Below are 14,379 nucleotides of genomic sequence, written 5' to 3'. Positions count from 1 at the left end.
CGTGCAATCCTCTACAGGCACTGAACCACCACTGTAGGTAGTTAAACTCAATAAAAGGAGAGATGGTGATGTTCTGGGTTCTGCAAATTGCAAACATTAAAACTACAATCAAGACTTACTGTAATGAATAAAACAATTTGTCAGAGCTGGTCTTCAATAGCATCCATAATTAGAAATATGCACATCCACTTGAGACCTTCGGCTGTCTTCAAGTTGGTGAAGACATCAAACGCATTCTTACTTGATTCAATTATCTCAACTGAATACACCAGTGGTCACATCAACATATAACACGGCATCACACTGCCACCTAGTGGTCAGGAGATGTGTGTGCAGCGGACATGAACCTCAACAGACACAGAAACACGAGGTCAATTTCTTTTTGTTTTTTTACTTAAAATATGCACATATATAATAATTTTAACCATTCAAATTAGAGTGTAAAAAAATCGTTCATTTTAAAGACAAAACCATGGCCATAGTGACATTTCTTTAAAAGGGCGGGGAGAGAAAAAGACAATCTAGACACATTCACAAATATACATAAAGGCCACAAAAAAAAAAAAAAAAAAAGTGAGGGGAAAAGGGCAAAAAGTATTCAAATGAACTGTATTAACACTTCATATACAAAATCCATAGAGTTTTTTGTGTGGGGTTTTAAGCTCCATTGCAATGCATTTTTTAAGATCTCATTATCTGTCAGTGTTCAGTGTACAAAAATGTGTAATAATACACATTTACTACACAGTAATAATGTCCAAAGGCATTTGTACGGATCTCTCACGCCATGGCATGTTTTTAACATTTCACATATCAAACAGAAGATGTGTTCAGATGAGATCACTCAAGTTCCTTGAACCGTGCAAACATGGCCTTGCGTACTGCTTGTTTGTAGGTGGCATGGTCCCAAACGACAGGCTCCTTCTTCTTCCTTGGCTAAAAAAGAAAAAAAAAACTCAATAAGATGTCCAGATAACAAAAACTTCTCATAATGCTAAAATCAATCAAATGAAACCCCGCACTTACCGCGACAGGTTCCGCCCCTAAACCAGGCCTCTCGCTGACTTTATTCATTTCCCTAAACACACAGGAAAACCGTTAGGCAAATATGACCAGAAGCATGCTTTAAATGTATTTATTAAAAAAAAAAAAATCCCATAATATTTACTTTGTTTCCCATTTTAGTCACAATAAACACATTTTGTTAATGCCTCTACCTGGAGCTCCCAGCCCAGGTGTTTTGATGCTGTGGTTGTGAGTGATGGTGTTTTCTTCTTTTCTGTTCTGGTGATTTGGGTGCTTCTTTGGCACTCAGCTGTAGAGGACACAATCGCTTTTACTTAGTCTACTGAATTATCCACACAATACCCTCCTCTGCAAACGTTCCCACTCCACGCATGTCCACTTACTTGTCTTTCCTGGTTCTCCAGTGCCTCCAATTCCTTCTTTGACCTCTTAATTTTAAGGTGGATCTCCATATTTTGCTGTGGAGACAACAATACAAGTTTTAGAGGCTACATTTGTAGTATCAGTGCCAATAACTGATGATAGACAAGTCAGAGGGTAGTACTTTGTGCAGATCAGAAAGCTGTTGGTGACGGATAAGAGCATCCTTGTTGGGGAACTGCCTTCTACACAACAGACACGCCATCTTCTTCCAGTCAGTCAGTTTGTCGTCCTTTTCTTTTGACTGGCCGCTCTGAGCGGTTTTAACCGTCTCGTCCTCCTTTTCTTCCTCCACCTCTTCATCGCTTCCGGCTCCATAGTCTGATGCCAGCATACCCAGGGATCCCATTGGACGCTGAAAACGGAAGCAGATGAAGGTTAAACTGAGAATAACCAAAACACCAACAATATGACCCAGAAGGAAATCTTACTTTTGACTTCTCGTCTTTCTTAGCAGGAGCAAGGGGCTTCTTAAAAAGATCATCTCCACCTGCAATCTGCAGATGACGGAATAGAAGGAAAAATGATTACAAAACAGAAGAAAGCAATAGCTGTTACTCCTGCGTGTGAAATCGAGTCGACTCAATTATGATGTTTGGGGGTCCCTAACCTTCCTTTCAAATACAGCGAAACCAGCATCGGCCGATTTAGACTGCCTCTTATCGTCGTCTGTTCCGGTCTTCAGCAGAGGAGATGGAGCACGCACAGTTTCCTTTTGACGATTCTGGATCTTCGCCCAGCGCTCCATATCTTTCATTATCTGCAAATAGGAACAAAACATTTCTCATCTATTTGCCCCCTGCACATATTTATTTAACATGCACAGCAGATTTGTTACATAACTGAGACCTTGACAGCAGCTAGGCTTCTTGGCTTCTCCTCCTTATCCTTCTCTTTGTCCTTTTTAGCAGAGTCGTCACCTTCTTTGTCCGGAGCAGCACCAGAAGCTGAGCCGGGCTCCTGAGCTGAGCTGGCAGCTGAAACTGGAACTGTTGAAGCCTGAAGTGACACTGACGGCTTCTTCATTTCTAGAGGAGCATCTGCTGCTGGGTTTGAAAGAATGGCCTGGTCTTCAGCCGTCATGGTAACAGGTTGGTTATCTGCAGAGTTACTTCCTGGGACTGGGACATAGGTCTTTGACACAGCATCCCAGTACAAGTATTCCTGGGCTTGAGCATTATAGAAATACTACACACACACACACACACACACACACACACACACACACACACACACACACACACAATTAAAACCTCTATTCAAATTTCCTTTGGGGTTGCTTAAAAATCTGCTAAATTAAATCAAAGCATCTTCTTATTACTTAATGATTGGGTCATAATTTTTAATCATCTAAACAATCAATCTTCTCAAAAAGAAGTTGGAGGTACTGGGTAGATGTTTTAATTATGCAGTGAAATCTACGACATACAAACTCGTATTCACATTCTTCACAGCAATCATTATTTTCACTGACTCACTAAACTTTGCACTTTTTAGGCAGTGTGGAGGCTCACCCTGGAGTTCGGATCGTAGTATAGCGTCGTCTCCGGATCGTAATAGAAGCCTGACGTGGCATCATACAAGTAGCTAGATGTGTCTGGAATCTCAGCTCCTGGAGTAAGCATAGCAAATGAATAAACATAAATACATTGGATGTAGGGGTGGGCGGCATAAACTGTATACGGTAGAAATGATATAAATTTGGCCAACGGTAGAGCTTCCCCCACTTCCGAACCATTGATTCATTAATGGTGAATTCTCTCTCAGCTGCTCTATTCCCATGTTGTTGCAGTATATTAATGACTACTCGTATTGTGGATGGATTATCTCAGTTGTTCTCCTGACTGAAGTTTGGTCTGTTTATAGCATCCTTCCATGCAATTGCATTTGTCCCTAACCACCAGAGACCCTCACGTTAACCTTTATCCAGTGGAAAAAAGTTGGCGTTCATCCTTCAGCTTCACTATGCTAATGTTATGCTAACGAAGCTGTTTTGCTAGCAATCACGTAGCACAACATTATATACCCTCTAGTCCAACTTCAGTAACCCTGCAAACGTCACTGCTGTTTAGTTTTCTCTCTTCATTTATGTTGGAAGTGATAGCAGAGTTGTACGTTTTAATTTTTTCAGAAATCTCTCAGTCAGAACATGGCATATCATGTTTAGGTGGAAACTAGTGAGCTAACTTCCTGCTAACTTCGAACTCCGATGAATTTAATAAATTCTGTTTTCATGGATGCCTGGATGATTATTTGACAGATTTCTGCGTGCCGTGTACTACATAAAATCGGTTCGAGGTCAGTAAGCACAACCAGAATTCATACATAAGGCACATTGTCGATTTTTGAGAAAATTAAAGGATTTTAAGTGTGCCTTATAGTGTGTAAAATACGTTATACAGAAGAAAAGAATATATCGCGATATATATAGTTACCACACATGCTACAAATTATACCTTGATATGGATTTTAGGCCATATCGCCCAGCCCTAATTGGATGGTAGATGATCCTAAAAAAAGACCCATTTAAACCGTCTAACCATAAATGTAGGCCTGTGATCCGTCTGTGGTATCTGCCATCCCAGAAGACTCTGTGGTCAAATGAGCTCCAGCCAACTGGTATGATGGATCCACAGTTGGAGGTGCAAGATAGCCGATTCCCTTTGAGGGGTTGAAAAATAAAGACAGTTATATGGTCACATTTCAGACAGCATATTTGCAACTTTGCTCTTTTGGTATGCAACCTACCAGGGTACCGCTGGGGTCTAATGGCGGCGCAGCATTAGACATTGCAACACCTGAGAAGAAACAATAGTTTTTAAATTAAAAAAAAAAATTATAACCAACAGGAGAGACATACTAGACTGTATCTGAGAAAGTCACCTTGCATTCCAGTAAGAGCACCAGTAGGTGGCTGCAGAGGCTGCAAGAACTGTGGAGGTTGTGGATACTGCTGCTGCTAAAACACAGAAAGAAAATAGATCATCTGAGTTTGTATCATTCACTTCAGCTTCAGTAATTAGAGAGCACTGCACATTTAATAATTCACCCTCCTGTTAGTCCTCTATTTTTCCCACCTTGCTTCTTTGCTTTTTAACAGTAACTACCCTTTACAGCACAGCATGGTAGCTCAGTGACGAGTACTGCAGTCTAACAGACAAACTACATCACCTCAACCTGGGCGACCAGGTGTTTGTTTGGAGTTCTGTGTTCTCCTTAGTCATTAACATCATTAGAAATCAAAGCTCTGGAGTTTAGTAGTATTTGTACAGAACTAATATTAGAAACCCTTTTAAGCTGTTATGATCTTAATGAAATTATGCACTTAAATTCACTTTGCCTACTGAACTGAGGAAGGGGTCACTGCTTGGAGCTCCAAATAAAAACAAAAAGAAACAAAAACCAAAAAAACCCTTCATGAGTTTAACATTCAAAAATGCAATTTTCTATAATTTTTTTTATAATTACCACAACTTACCCCGATTATGCTGCCGTCAGGTGGAAAACCAAGGATAGAAGTGTTTGATTTCTCAACATCTTTTTTGACACTGAAGGGAATCCAAAAAGAAAAAAAAACAAAAGGTAAAGATTTTTCTAGTGTACATGTCTGGTTTGAAAATCTTTGCAATCTTTACTTACTTTTGGTTCTTCAGGGGTTTTGCAACCTCAGCATATACTCTGACTCCATCGATATAAAGGGGCCTGGGTTTAGTGAGGAGTTCAACCAGACGTGTCACTTGCTACAAAAGAAGAAACAATGGTATGTTCCGGATACTGAACAAATAACCCCATTACAAACTCAACAAGAATGGAAAAGTAGCGATATCTGGCAGTACCTCATGGGAGTCCATGTCAACAAAGCAGAAGCACTTTGATCCAGGTGGTTTGCCTTTCACTAGACGAACATTTCTCTCATCCAAATAAGCAAAGGGATCCAAGGCTTTCAGGATAGTCTCAACTGTTGTTGTGGACTTCACATTTTTTATTATCATGGCTGTAACAGTGACAACAATTTTTTACTTGATCTGTATTAGCACATAACTGAACTGAAACATATTCATCCACATCAAGATACAAAGGACAACAAACGGAAGTTTGCATACTCTTGCTGTCTTTAAATACAGAGTCAGACTGTTGTGAGGGGTGATGAGGAAGGTTGCGGTTGTTCCAAGACTCTGTCTGTTGCTCCGTATCATGCTGTTGAAGCCGCTGGTCCACCTGCTGCTGCCAGGCCTCTGGAGTGAGGTCAGAGCTACGCTGCCACTGACTATGAGAAAAGGTCTCAATCGGATCCTTTGGTCTGGACCCATTCAGGTTCATCTTCAGCTCTTCCAAAGGTTCATCTGATATGGGCAATTGGGGCTCCTGAATTTGAGGTACTTTGTGATCTGATTCCTGTAGCAAGAGAAAATGCGAGCCATAAATTTTTAAAAAACATTTTTTCACATCATCTTTTACTTAGATATTTGCTTTATTTTATTTACAAAGTCTGCTTGCTCCTATAAGCTAGTATAAGTTACTATTGTTGCTGTTTTCTATTAATGCAAGCCCAATACTTAGATCTACTCTGTTCAATCCAAGATCAATGTGTTCTGATTATTCAGAAGAAACTGCTTTTTGAACTGAAGAACTAAAGATTCTTTATTCACTCACATGAACACGTCTTTCACACTCTTCTGGCTGGATATACTTAATTGAAGTAGTTCTAGTGCCAACCTTTATAGACCCCTGAAAGAAGAACAGAAAATACCAGTCAACACTAAACTTCCCAGTTACTCATATCTAAAATACCAGTGACACCCAACATGCACTGTGGCAGGTTTAGCCCTCCTCTCTTCTATGAGGACAAAACGGGCCATCACTAATGAAAAAGTGCAAAGCCCATGTCCATGACCCATGCTACACATGGGTCATTAGTCCCCGAAAAAACAGCTAGTTGAAAGGGGACCACAAATAAGCGCTGTCTATGGATTATATTCATTACTACTCTATCAATAGATAAAATTATCATGTGGGCCATTATAATCTCCCATTTCTTGAGCCAAAGTAACATGCTGAAATGTATTTTTTGCCCAACCAAAATCCAAAGCTATGCAACTCACTATTAAACAAGAAAAGGACAGCGAACCCTGAACTGAAGAGCTAAAATAGGCAATGTTTTTCTTTTTTTTTGTCAAAAATAACTGAGATCATACCAATTTTTTCCCCTCTCAATCCACCAGCCTTATTAAACAGTCGGCACATGAAGTCTGAGAAGTGTCATTAACATCAGATCAGATTGTCTACAGTTGTCCCTTTCTCACATGGAGCACGCAGTAGATATGTCCACATTTGATGCATTGTCACTACTAAAAACACTCCAGAGAGTTGCATAGTCAGAGCGGGTAGGAGGCTGGACACATGGCGCCCACTGCTCCTTGTTAAGTCACCAGACCTGCACTAGTCTCACATTTGCAGAATCAGAAATAACGCAGACTTAGATATAGGGAGCTGGTCCAGACATTAGAAATTTCACTCTTGGTCTACAAGTCAGCCATCCACGGAAGAATAAAGATCACTCTAAAGTGCTAGATGAGAACCAAATTCTGAGCAGATGAGTTGCACAAACCAAACATTGCCACTGTAAATAACCCCTTTCCAACACCAGGCTGTATCTGCATGAGATGTATCCAAGCAAAACCTACAGTACGTATAAATGATTTTACAAATTTGAACCATTTATCATCCATAACCCTGTGGAAGTCAAAAATGCATCCGAATGTGGCCAGTGTGTCTTCATTCCAGAGCCATTATTTTACCCCCCAAAAACTAGAGCCATCCTTTTCCTCTTCTAGGAGTTTCAAGGTGGATATTCAAATATTTGTCATTAAAACCTGACAACTGATTCCATTGGGGTTTGGTTTTTTTTGAACAAGCCGATCACAAGCTGCTGAACATGTACAAAAATAAATAAGTTATTGGTGTAATAAAGGTGAAAAGCAAAACAGTCAACTTGAGCCAAAACAGCTACACATTTCAGCAAAAATCCAACTGGCCAAGATAAGTCAAGATCAAAGTTGCTCCAAGCAATCCAAAGGCCGATATCGAAAACCACAAAAACAAATAAATAACTGATGAGTTCAAGAGGCCAGCAAGAATTTGCAAGACTTGCATTCTGAGAAAAAGCTGAAGATAAATGAAATTGAACCAAAAACATAAGACATACTGCAGAAACCTGAAGACAAGACTGTTTGCAACTGTGTCTTGAAGCTTTGTGAATCTGTATTCCCCACTTTCAGGCATTCCATGAAAATTTGTGTAGTCAGAGAATCCATCGAATAAATGTTGTGGCATAGCACCGAAAACAGAAATGTCAACATAATAAAGGACCCTAAAGGAACAGTCAGCGGCTCGATCACAAATCAAACAGCTTCATTACGAGGAAACACCAAAATTACTTTCTTGGCAATTCAACAACAGCTGAGATAATATAGTCAAGATATCGTCCAGTTATTTCAGTTTGCACCAAAGTTGTGAAGCAACAAACTACAGCGCCAAGCTGCAAGCACAGCTAAAAGCTCTCGAATGCAGACATTATAGATAAGTGGGTATTCACTATAATGCTTTACCTGTCCTAAAATTACAACTGGAAAATATTTCAATCAATACCCCAAAATAATAATTTGAATGAAGACAGTCATCAACACAGCTTACAGCCACCACACACAACTCCTAAAAGTGAAAAGTGACATCTTTCAGCTACTTCAATCAATCAGTTACATTTCAGCTACAATACTATTTTTCAACCCCAAGCCTCAAGATGAACCGACTGTCACCTTCTGATATGCCTTCAAACTCTATTCCTCAAACTTGGAATCTTTCAAAGGGTGCCGGTACAGAAAACGAGCACCAATCAGCCTCCTTTTATTTTCCCATTTTATGGGAAATCCTGTGAAAATTGCTGTGTAAAATGTTAAAACTTGCAGCTGCCTACTTGAAAACAAAATGCCACCACAAGATGAGAACGACGAGTACTCAAAATTTTGTAGGACATAAAGGCACCCATGTGTCGCAAGCAGCAAAAAATTTCCTTTGGTCTTCATAACCAAATAGAGTAAACGTTCGAGTTTAAAAAGAATAAATGTTAAAAATCATTGATTCATTGTAGATAATGAGACTAGCTTTTCATCAAACGTTAAACCATGCAAGAACTATATTTATAGTTTCTGGTTAAATATGTTGTAGTGTTACTCGTTTGGCACATTATGGCTGAAATCTGAAAAGTTAGGACTAGTAATCAAAAGGAAAAGCAGTTACTGTCTGTACATACAGTTTTAAAGTCATATTTTTTCTAGATCGACTTAATAGGTTATCTGTGGCATTATTATGGCTGTGTGGATAAGCACTGATATGTTAATAAAAGAGATTAGGACCACCTATTAAAATATATATGTATATATATAAAAAAAAAAAAAGATCTCTTAAACTGTCGACATCTGACATCATCTCCTCAGCCAAGATGACTTCACTAAGAATTAAAGCAATCCCTTCCATGGTTCTCTTCCTCCCCATTTACTAAATGCCCCCTCAACCCCTAGTAATCCTGATGGAAGAGATGGCCTTCGTAGAGTGACGAGGATGGGCCACCTTGTTGGACTCCATGAAGTGGACTGCATCCTCGAGGTTTAAAAACTCCACATAGGCCGTATCGTAGCTGTAACCTGGGGACAGCATTTGAAATACAGATGGGTTTTTGTTAGTCAATGCCAGTAATGATAGTCACCCAGTGAAACATTACAAGAATGCATTTGTGAATACATCGAGACAAAGCGAGCGAATTTTCACACCTTTACCGACACCCATACCTTTTCAGGAAAACTTTTAGTTTATGCCTTTTTTTTCTTAATCAGTCTTCAGATGACTGACGACATTTCAGACTCGTCATGAAAGGCTTTGATAAGCCAAGCCTTAACAAACCACTGGCAAGTGAGTGTTTGAGTAGAGAGCACCATGGAGACAGAAAAATTTACAATTTGTGTTCATTTCTAATCAAAAACGGAAAAAAGGCACCCATTTCTGTGAGGTGTTTTGATACATTTGACATGATCTTCACAAAAAAGCTCAGCATCATGAAGGCACTGCGTGTACAGCGACCCACTGAGGAAAACTTTCACACTAAAGCAGATGTTTAAATCAGCAACATGAACAAAGCGCCAGCAGAGGGCTTTCCATTTCAGATTGGCAGACATCTTTTCCCCCCTGATCAGAGTACTTGGATAGCATCCCCAAAGGACACATTCAGCAAGTCACATGCCACACGTCTTTTTTCTGACGGGTCACCAAATATCACTCTCCAAAAGCTGCTAATATTTAATCTTGCTAAGTCTTTTTAAGCGCTGGCAAAGACCCCAGGTCCTCAAACATGAAAAAGGATTGCAGAAACACCCCACCCCCCTCCTTCTTTTCACTGAGCAAGTTACCAGAGACAACCAACAAGAAAAGCAACCAAGAATGTAAAGAAATAAAGAATGCGGAGGTTCGAATGTCGTAAAAGCGAATCGTCAGGAGGACAGACTAGCGAGAAACTGTCCCAAACAGTTCCACAAAGAAATTTCATTCTTACCTGGCACAACCTTCTTGATTTTCATCCCCTGCATTGGCACACCATCACGAGCTGCAAAAGCACCAAGAATCTGCAAAACATTTCAAAATGAGTAAGCTATGTCATGTCTGTCTATGCCAATTAAAAACACAGTATGGTTTAAAAAATAGATAATGTAAAAGACAAGTTTGCATTTCTATTTCAATTACCTGCTCCATTGTGGCAGTCTTAGGAATACCAGTTACAGATATAGTATTGGAAACGTTGTCTTCCATTGATGCACTCCTGTAATCTTGATCCTTTCAGGCAGCAGCCATTAAAATATTCAAATATTATTAATACAATATATTGTTAAACAAATACGAGTGAGGAAAAACAAATTACACATACCTTGGAACCAGAATCACTAAACTTTGAAGGTGAGATTGGTTTAGACTCTTTAAGGAGTTTCTCTGGAGCTTGAAGTTCTTCATGTTTGTAGTCAAAAACCCCTCCAGAGCCTGTTCTGTAATCAATGTCCCTATAGTCCTGATCTCTTGCCTGTATAGTGCTGCTGCTTGGGAAGTCCTGTTCAGGCCCTAGCTTACCCCTTCCAGGTCCTTGATTTGGTGGGATATCCTTCATCTCTTTAAAGCGATCAGTTGGCTCCTGAATTTCGTGTAAAGGATGATTCTTCTCCAAAGGCGGCCTTTCATCACAATGTGATTTATTGTGAATATGCTTTGGGTCTCTTTCTCCAAGCCAATGTTTACCCTCATTTTCTCTTCCTTGGGGGCCAGTAAGGGGACTTATTTCTGGAAGTGGATGATCTTGTGGGCCTTTGCTTCCAATTGGTGGTAGACCCATGGGAGGAAAGCGATCACCACGAGGAAAGCCAAGATCCTTCCGTGGAAAGTCAACAGATGGTCTATCCCGTTCATTAAAGCCTGGTGGATCCCTAATATTCACATCTCGGCCAAAACCTACAGGTAAGCTGGGTTCAGGTACACCACCCATACCTTTGTTGAAGAAAGAGTTGCTATCCTTTCGACGGTTCTTCCATTCTTCTGCAAGTGTCATCTCTTCACCACTCCGATAATCCATAAGGGGACTGTTACTCTGCTCAGAATATTCTCTCTTTCTGATAGTGTCTACTGCACCCATAAAGTCTGACCTAGGAGGACCGACATCTGGAGGTATGTCTGGTCTTCCTCTGTTTTGTGGAGGGACATCATTATTTCCGAATCTTAAAGGAGATCGATCTCTACCTCTAAATTCAGCTGAAGGTCCGGGACGATTTCTGAAATCCATATCAGAATCAAAGCCACCCCTTGCATTGAAAGGCGGCCCTCCTCTCCTGTCAGTGTCCATCATTCTCCTGTCACGTGTAGCCATGTCCATATCATAGCGACCTGCCTCTCCCATTGGTGGTCTGTCATGCATGTCTATAAATCCATCCTTTCGCTCCATTTGATCTATGGGGAACCCTCTTCTTCCATCAACATTGGGATTGCTAAACCGTGGCATATCGTAATGGAATGGTTCTCTCTCCCTCATATCCATAAACCTGTTCGTTTCTCGAGGCGGCATACCCCTGCCTCCCATATCTACGGCGTTCCTGCCGGGCCCAGGGAGACCTGAAGAATTCATAAGTTTGTCTCTAATGGAATTTTCATAGTGCCGCCGAAGACTGAAATCAGGCTCTTCTCCAGGTCTGAAGAACTCTCTGTTTGGCTCCCTTCCTCGCATATCATGTTGGTCCATATCACGCCCCCTCATGGGTGGCCCATCCATCCTCCTCATTTCCATAGGCGGCAGATCAAGGGGTCTTGGGCCCATATGACCTATATTCATCCCATCTCTACCTCTATAGTCAGGCATGGGACGATCTCTGCCCCCAAACATTTCTCCACGGTGATCACCACTGGAATATATTAATATTTATTAAAATATTATTTAAAACAAAAAACAGGTGCAAGCATGGTAGAACTAAGTGACATCCAATGATTCAGTTTAATTGAATTCACTGAGGCTTTATTAGCATGTGTTTCATGAAACAATAGTGCAAAAGCATCAGAATTTATCAAGCTATTTAGATAGTACATCGTGACAATAATCTGTACATTAATACAGTTTTATGCTTTATGTTGACAACATGAAAATACAATGTATCACATGCATGTCTGTGTGCATAGGTAATTTAAAGTCCTTAGGTTGCGGCATGTTAATTAAGAATAGGTATTCTTTGAAAGAATATGTATTATGTAGATTTTGTAAATTTAAATATACAAAATCTGAGGATTTACTTTGTTAAAGCAACTTTTACATTTCAGAAAATTAATGTCTGTCTTAACCTCACTTCCTTAACAGTTATCACTGACCACATATAACCTTCATATCATCTTAAGATGTTTATTCTTTTCCATTTTCAAAATAGGATTGATTATATTTTATACCACCAGCTGTAGTTTTGAACCAACTGGTGTTGGGCTAGGAGTGGGAACTGTATCGTTTCTGAGAAGGACCAGTTAGTCCCAGCAGCTGTTGTGTGTGGGGAGCTTTAGCATGGAGGTTTTTATAGGTTTGGAAAAAGATTTGAGTGAGAATATTTAGTAGAGGTCTGTGTGCTTATCTACATGTATTTGTTTGTGGTTCTTCGTCTACATGAGAAATGCCTCTACAGACTTTTGCTAATAAAGGTTCTGACGTGTCCCCCATTGTGTAGTGCTGAGTGGACCTCATACTTCACTACTCTATAGGAATACGGAAAATCTTAAGCCAGATTTGACAGTGAGCGGATATGTTTATCCAGATCAATACAGACATTTGATGGTTGAAGGTAGGTAGCAAAATGTAATGCATAACTTTTTCAAATTAATGATAGTGCCAAATCACATCAGCAGTTGCTTAAAGGTGCTTTAAATTGTAAGGCAAAGACCCTACAATAATACAGAGGAAATACTACATCAAGATTGCAATCTTACAAAATATGCAAATACATTTCCTACTGCTTGCAAATAGCATTACAGATAAAAACATGTGAAATTGGGCAAAAATAAATACACAATAGCACATCTTAAAGTCAGTATGCGCTTATGACTAAATGATGCTCGTTTACCGAAAGGGTGGTCCTCCCCGTGGTCCTTGCCCTGGTCCATCCCACATTCTTATAAGTCAGTATCCTATCTGCAGAGGAAAAAAAAAACATTTGCATTATTATCACACCATCTAAGCTACCCATGATACATCGGTCATTTAATAATAAAGATTATAACTACTGGGCTTTGACAGGAAAAAAAACCCCAATAGGACTGATCAGAAAACTCTGCACAGTCACATGAAAGTGTCCATTTATGTGTCAGGAAGAGCGCTATTAGGCCGAAACAAAGATGATTTTCAAAAGATGGCTGCACGGGATAAACATGCAGTGTGGCGTGAGTGCTAATGGTGGCCCACAAAAGAACTGCTCGCTAATTATAGCCATAGGTAGGCCTCACAAAACTACGCCACTACATAGACAAATAACACTGATGTCCTAATTGAACTGCGAAGGAATTTAACGACACGATCGAATCATTTCATCAGCGACAGTGTTTTAACTTGTAAGACCGTTGTAACAAAAGTCAGTCTACCGTAAGTGATGAGTGACGCTATCGAAGCTAACGTAACTTGGCTAACGATTAAAGGACGTTTTCGTTTTCCAAGCTTCCAACTGCGCAGAACCTTCACCAGGGCTTATTTTTCAGTATTTTTACGTGTATATTCAGTGTATGGAACCCACCTCGGTTGCTCCTCGAGCTGAGAGTTGATACTGCGAGAATTTGTCGCTCAGACCGTCGATGGCTTGAACGAACTACCGAAAAATGGAGGCGTGTGCTCTTCTTCTACAGCTGCTGCAGCGCAGACTCGTCTTCTTCGTTTTTGTTATATTATACCTATGCAGGGCGAATTGCTGCCACCCAGCGGTTATTAAATACAATAATAGCAAAAAGAAGAAGAAGATACTGGCTGTGTCCCATTTCAGGGTCTGCACGCTTGAAGTACGCGCACTACGCGTACTACGTACGGTGCGTACTATAAGTACGAGCAGTGCGGAAGTGAGAGGCTTGTGAAATGGGACGGTATATGCTTCGTCGCGCTGTTCAGGTTGCCTAGCAACCATGATACTAACCGCGAGACACGTTACATACAGCTTTGTTTGACAGAAATGAAGGAGAAAATTGTTTTGTTGGTCAATCATTTTTGTCATGACATCACTTTGATTAGTTGAGTATCTGAGGCTGAGACCACAGGACTGTAAAACATGATTCAAGGGCTTCATTTCTGTACTGAACAGTTATTTAAGATTAGTTAGTAAATAATAATTAGTTAAT

General features: G+C 40.1%; 1 protein-coding gene across 2 annotated transcripts; it reads right to left on the bottom strand.

Annotated features, from left to right (window-relative positions):
* Positions 1-375: 375 nt before the first annotated feature.
* On the bottom strand, positions 376-13,920 carry rbm6 (RNA binding motif protein 6). 2 transcript variants are annotated; one of them, XM_085159840.1, is made up of 23 exons: positions 13,788-13,920; positions 13,125-13,192; positions 10,418-11,930; positions 10,237-10,326; positions 10,049-10,118; positions 9,073-9,146; positions 6,100-6,174; positions 5,550-5,841; positions 5,283-5,440; positions 5,086-5,186; positions 4,925-4,994; positions 4,330-4,405; positions 4,195-4,244; positions 3,987-4,107; positions 2,961-3,058; positions 2,296-2,634; positions 2,057-2,206; positions 1,878-1,943; positions 1,571-1,801; positions 1,410-1,484; positions 1,218-1,315; positions 1,027-1,078; positions 376-936 (listed from the first exon to the last, which is right to left on the bottom strand). In XM_085159840.1, the coding sequence occupies exons 2-23, from the start codon at positions 13,169-13,171 to the stop codon at positions 841-843; spliced, it is 3,942 nt and encodes a 1,313-aa protein (XP_085015966.1). In that variant the 5' UTR covers positions 13,172-13,192; positions 13,788-13,920; the 3' UTR covers positions 376-840. The 2 variants fall into 2 exon arrangements, with proteins under 2 accessions (XP_085015966.1, XP_085015967.1); XM_085159841.1 differs by having other exon boundaries at positions 4,330-4,402.
* Between the last annotated feature and the right edge of the window lie 459 nt (positions 13,921-14,379).

The sequence above is a fragment of the Neolamprologus multifasciatus genome, chromosome 5, assembly GCF_963576455.1.
Source record: "Neolamprologus multifasciatus chromosome 5, fNeoMul1.2, whole genome shotgun sequence".
Classification (NCBI taxonomy): Eukaryota; Metazoa; Chordata; class Actinopteri; order Cichliformes; family Cichlidae; genus Neolamprologus; species Neolamprologus multifasciatus.
Note: the sequence above shows the minus strand (reverse complement) of the source record. Positions and strands in the feature narration are given on the sequence as shown.

Bases quoted from the DNA above. Each gene is read 5' to 3' on its own strand.
- rbm6 (XM_085159840.1), bottom strand. From the start codon at position 13,171: ATGTGGGATGGACCAGGGCAAGGACCACGGGGAGGACCACCCTTTCG. The intron at 4,995-5,085 runs GTAAGTAAAGAT...GATTCCCTTCAG, and splicing joins AAACCCCTGAAGAACCAAAA to TGTCAAAAAAGATGTTGAGA. The intron at 3,059-3,986 runs GTTAGACGGTTT...TGCTTACTCCAG, and splicing joins ATCACAGGCCTACATTTATG to GAGCTGAGATTCCAGACACA.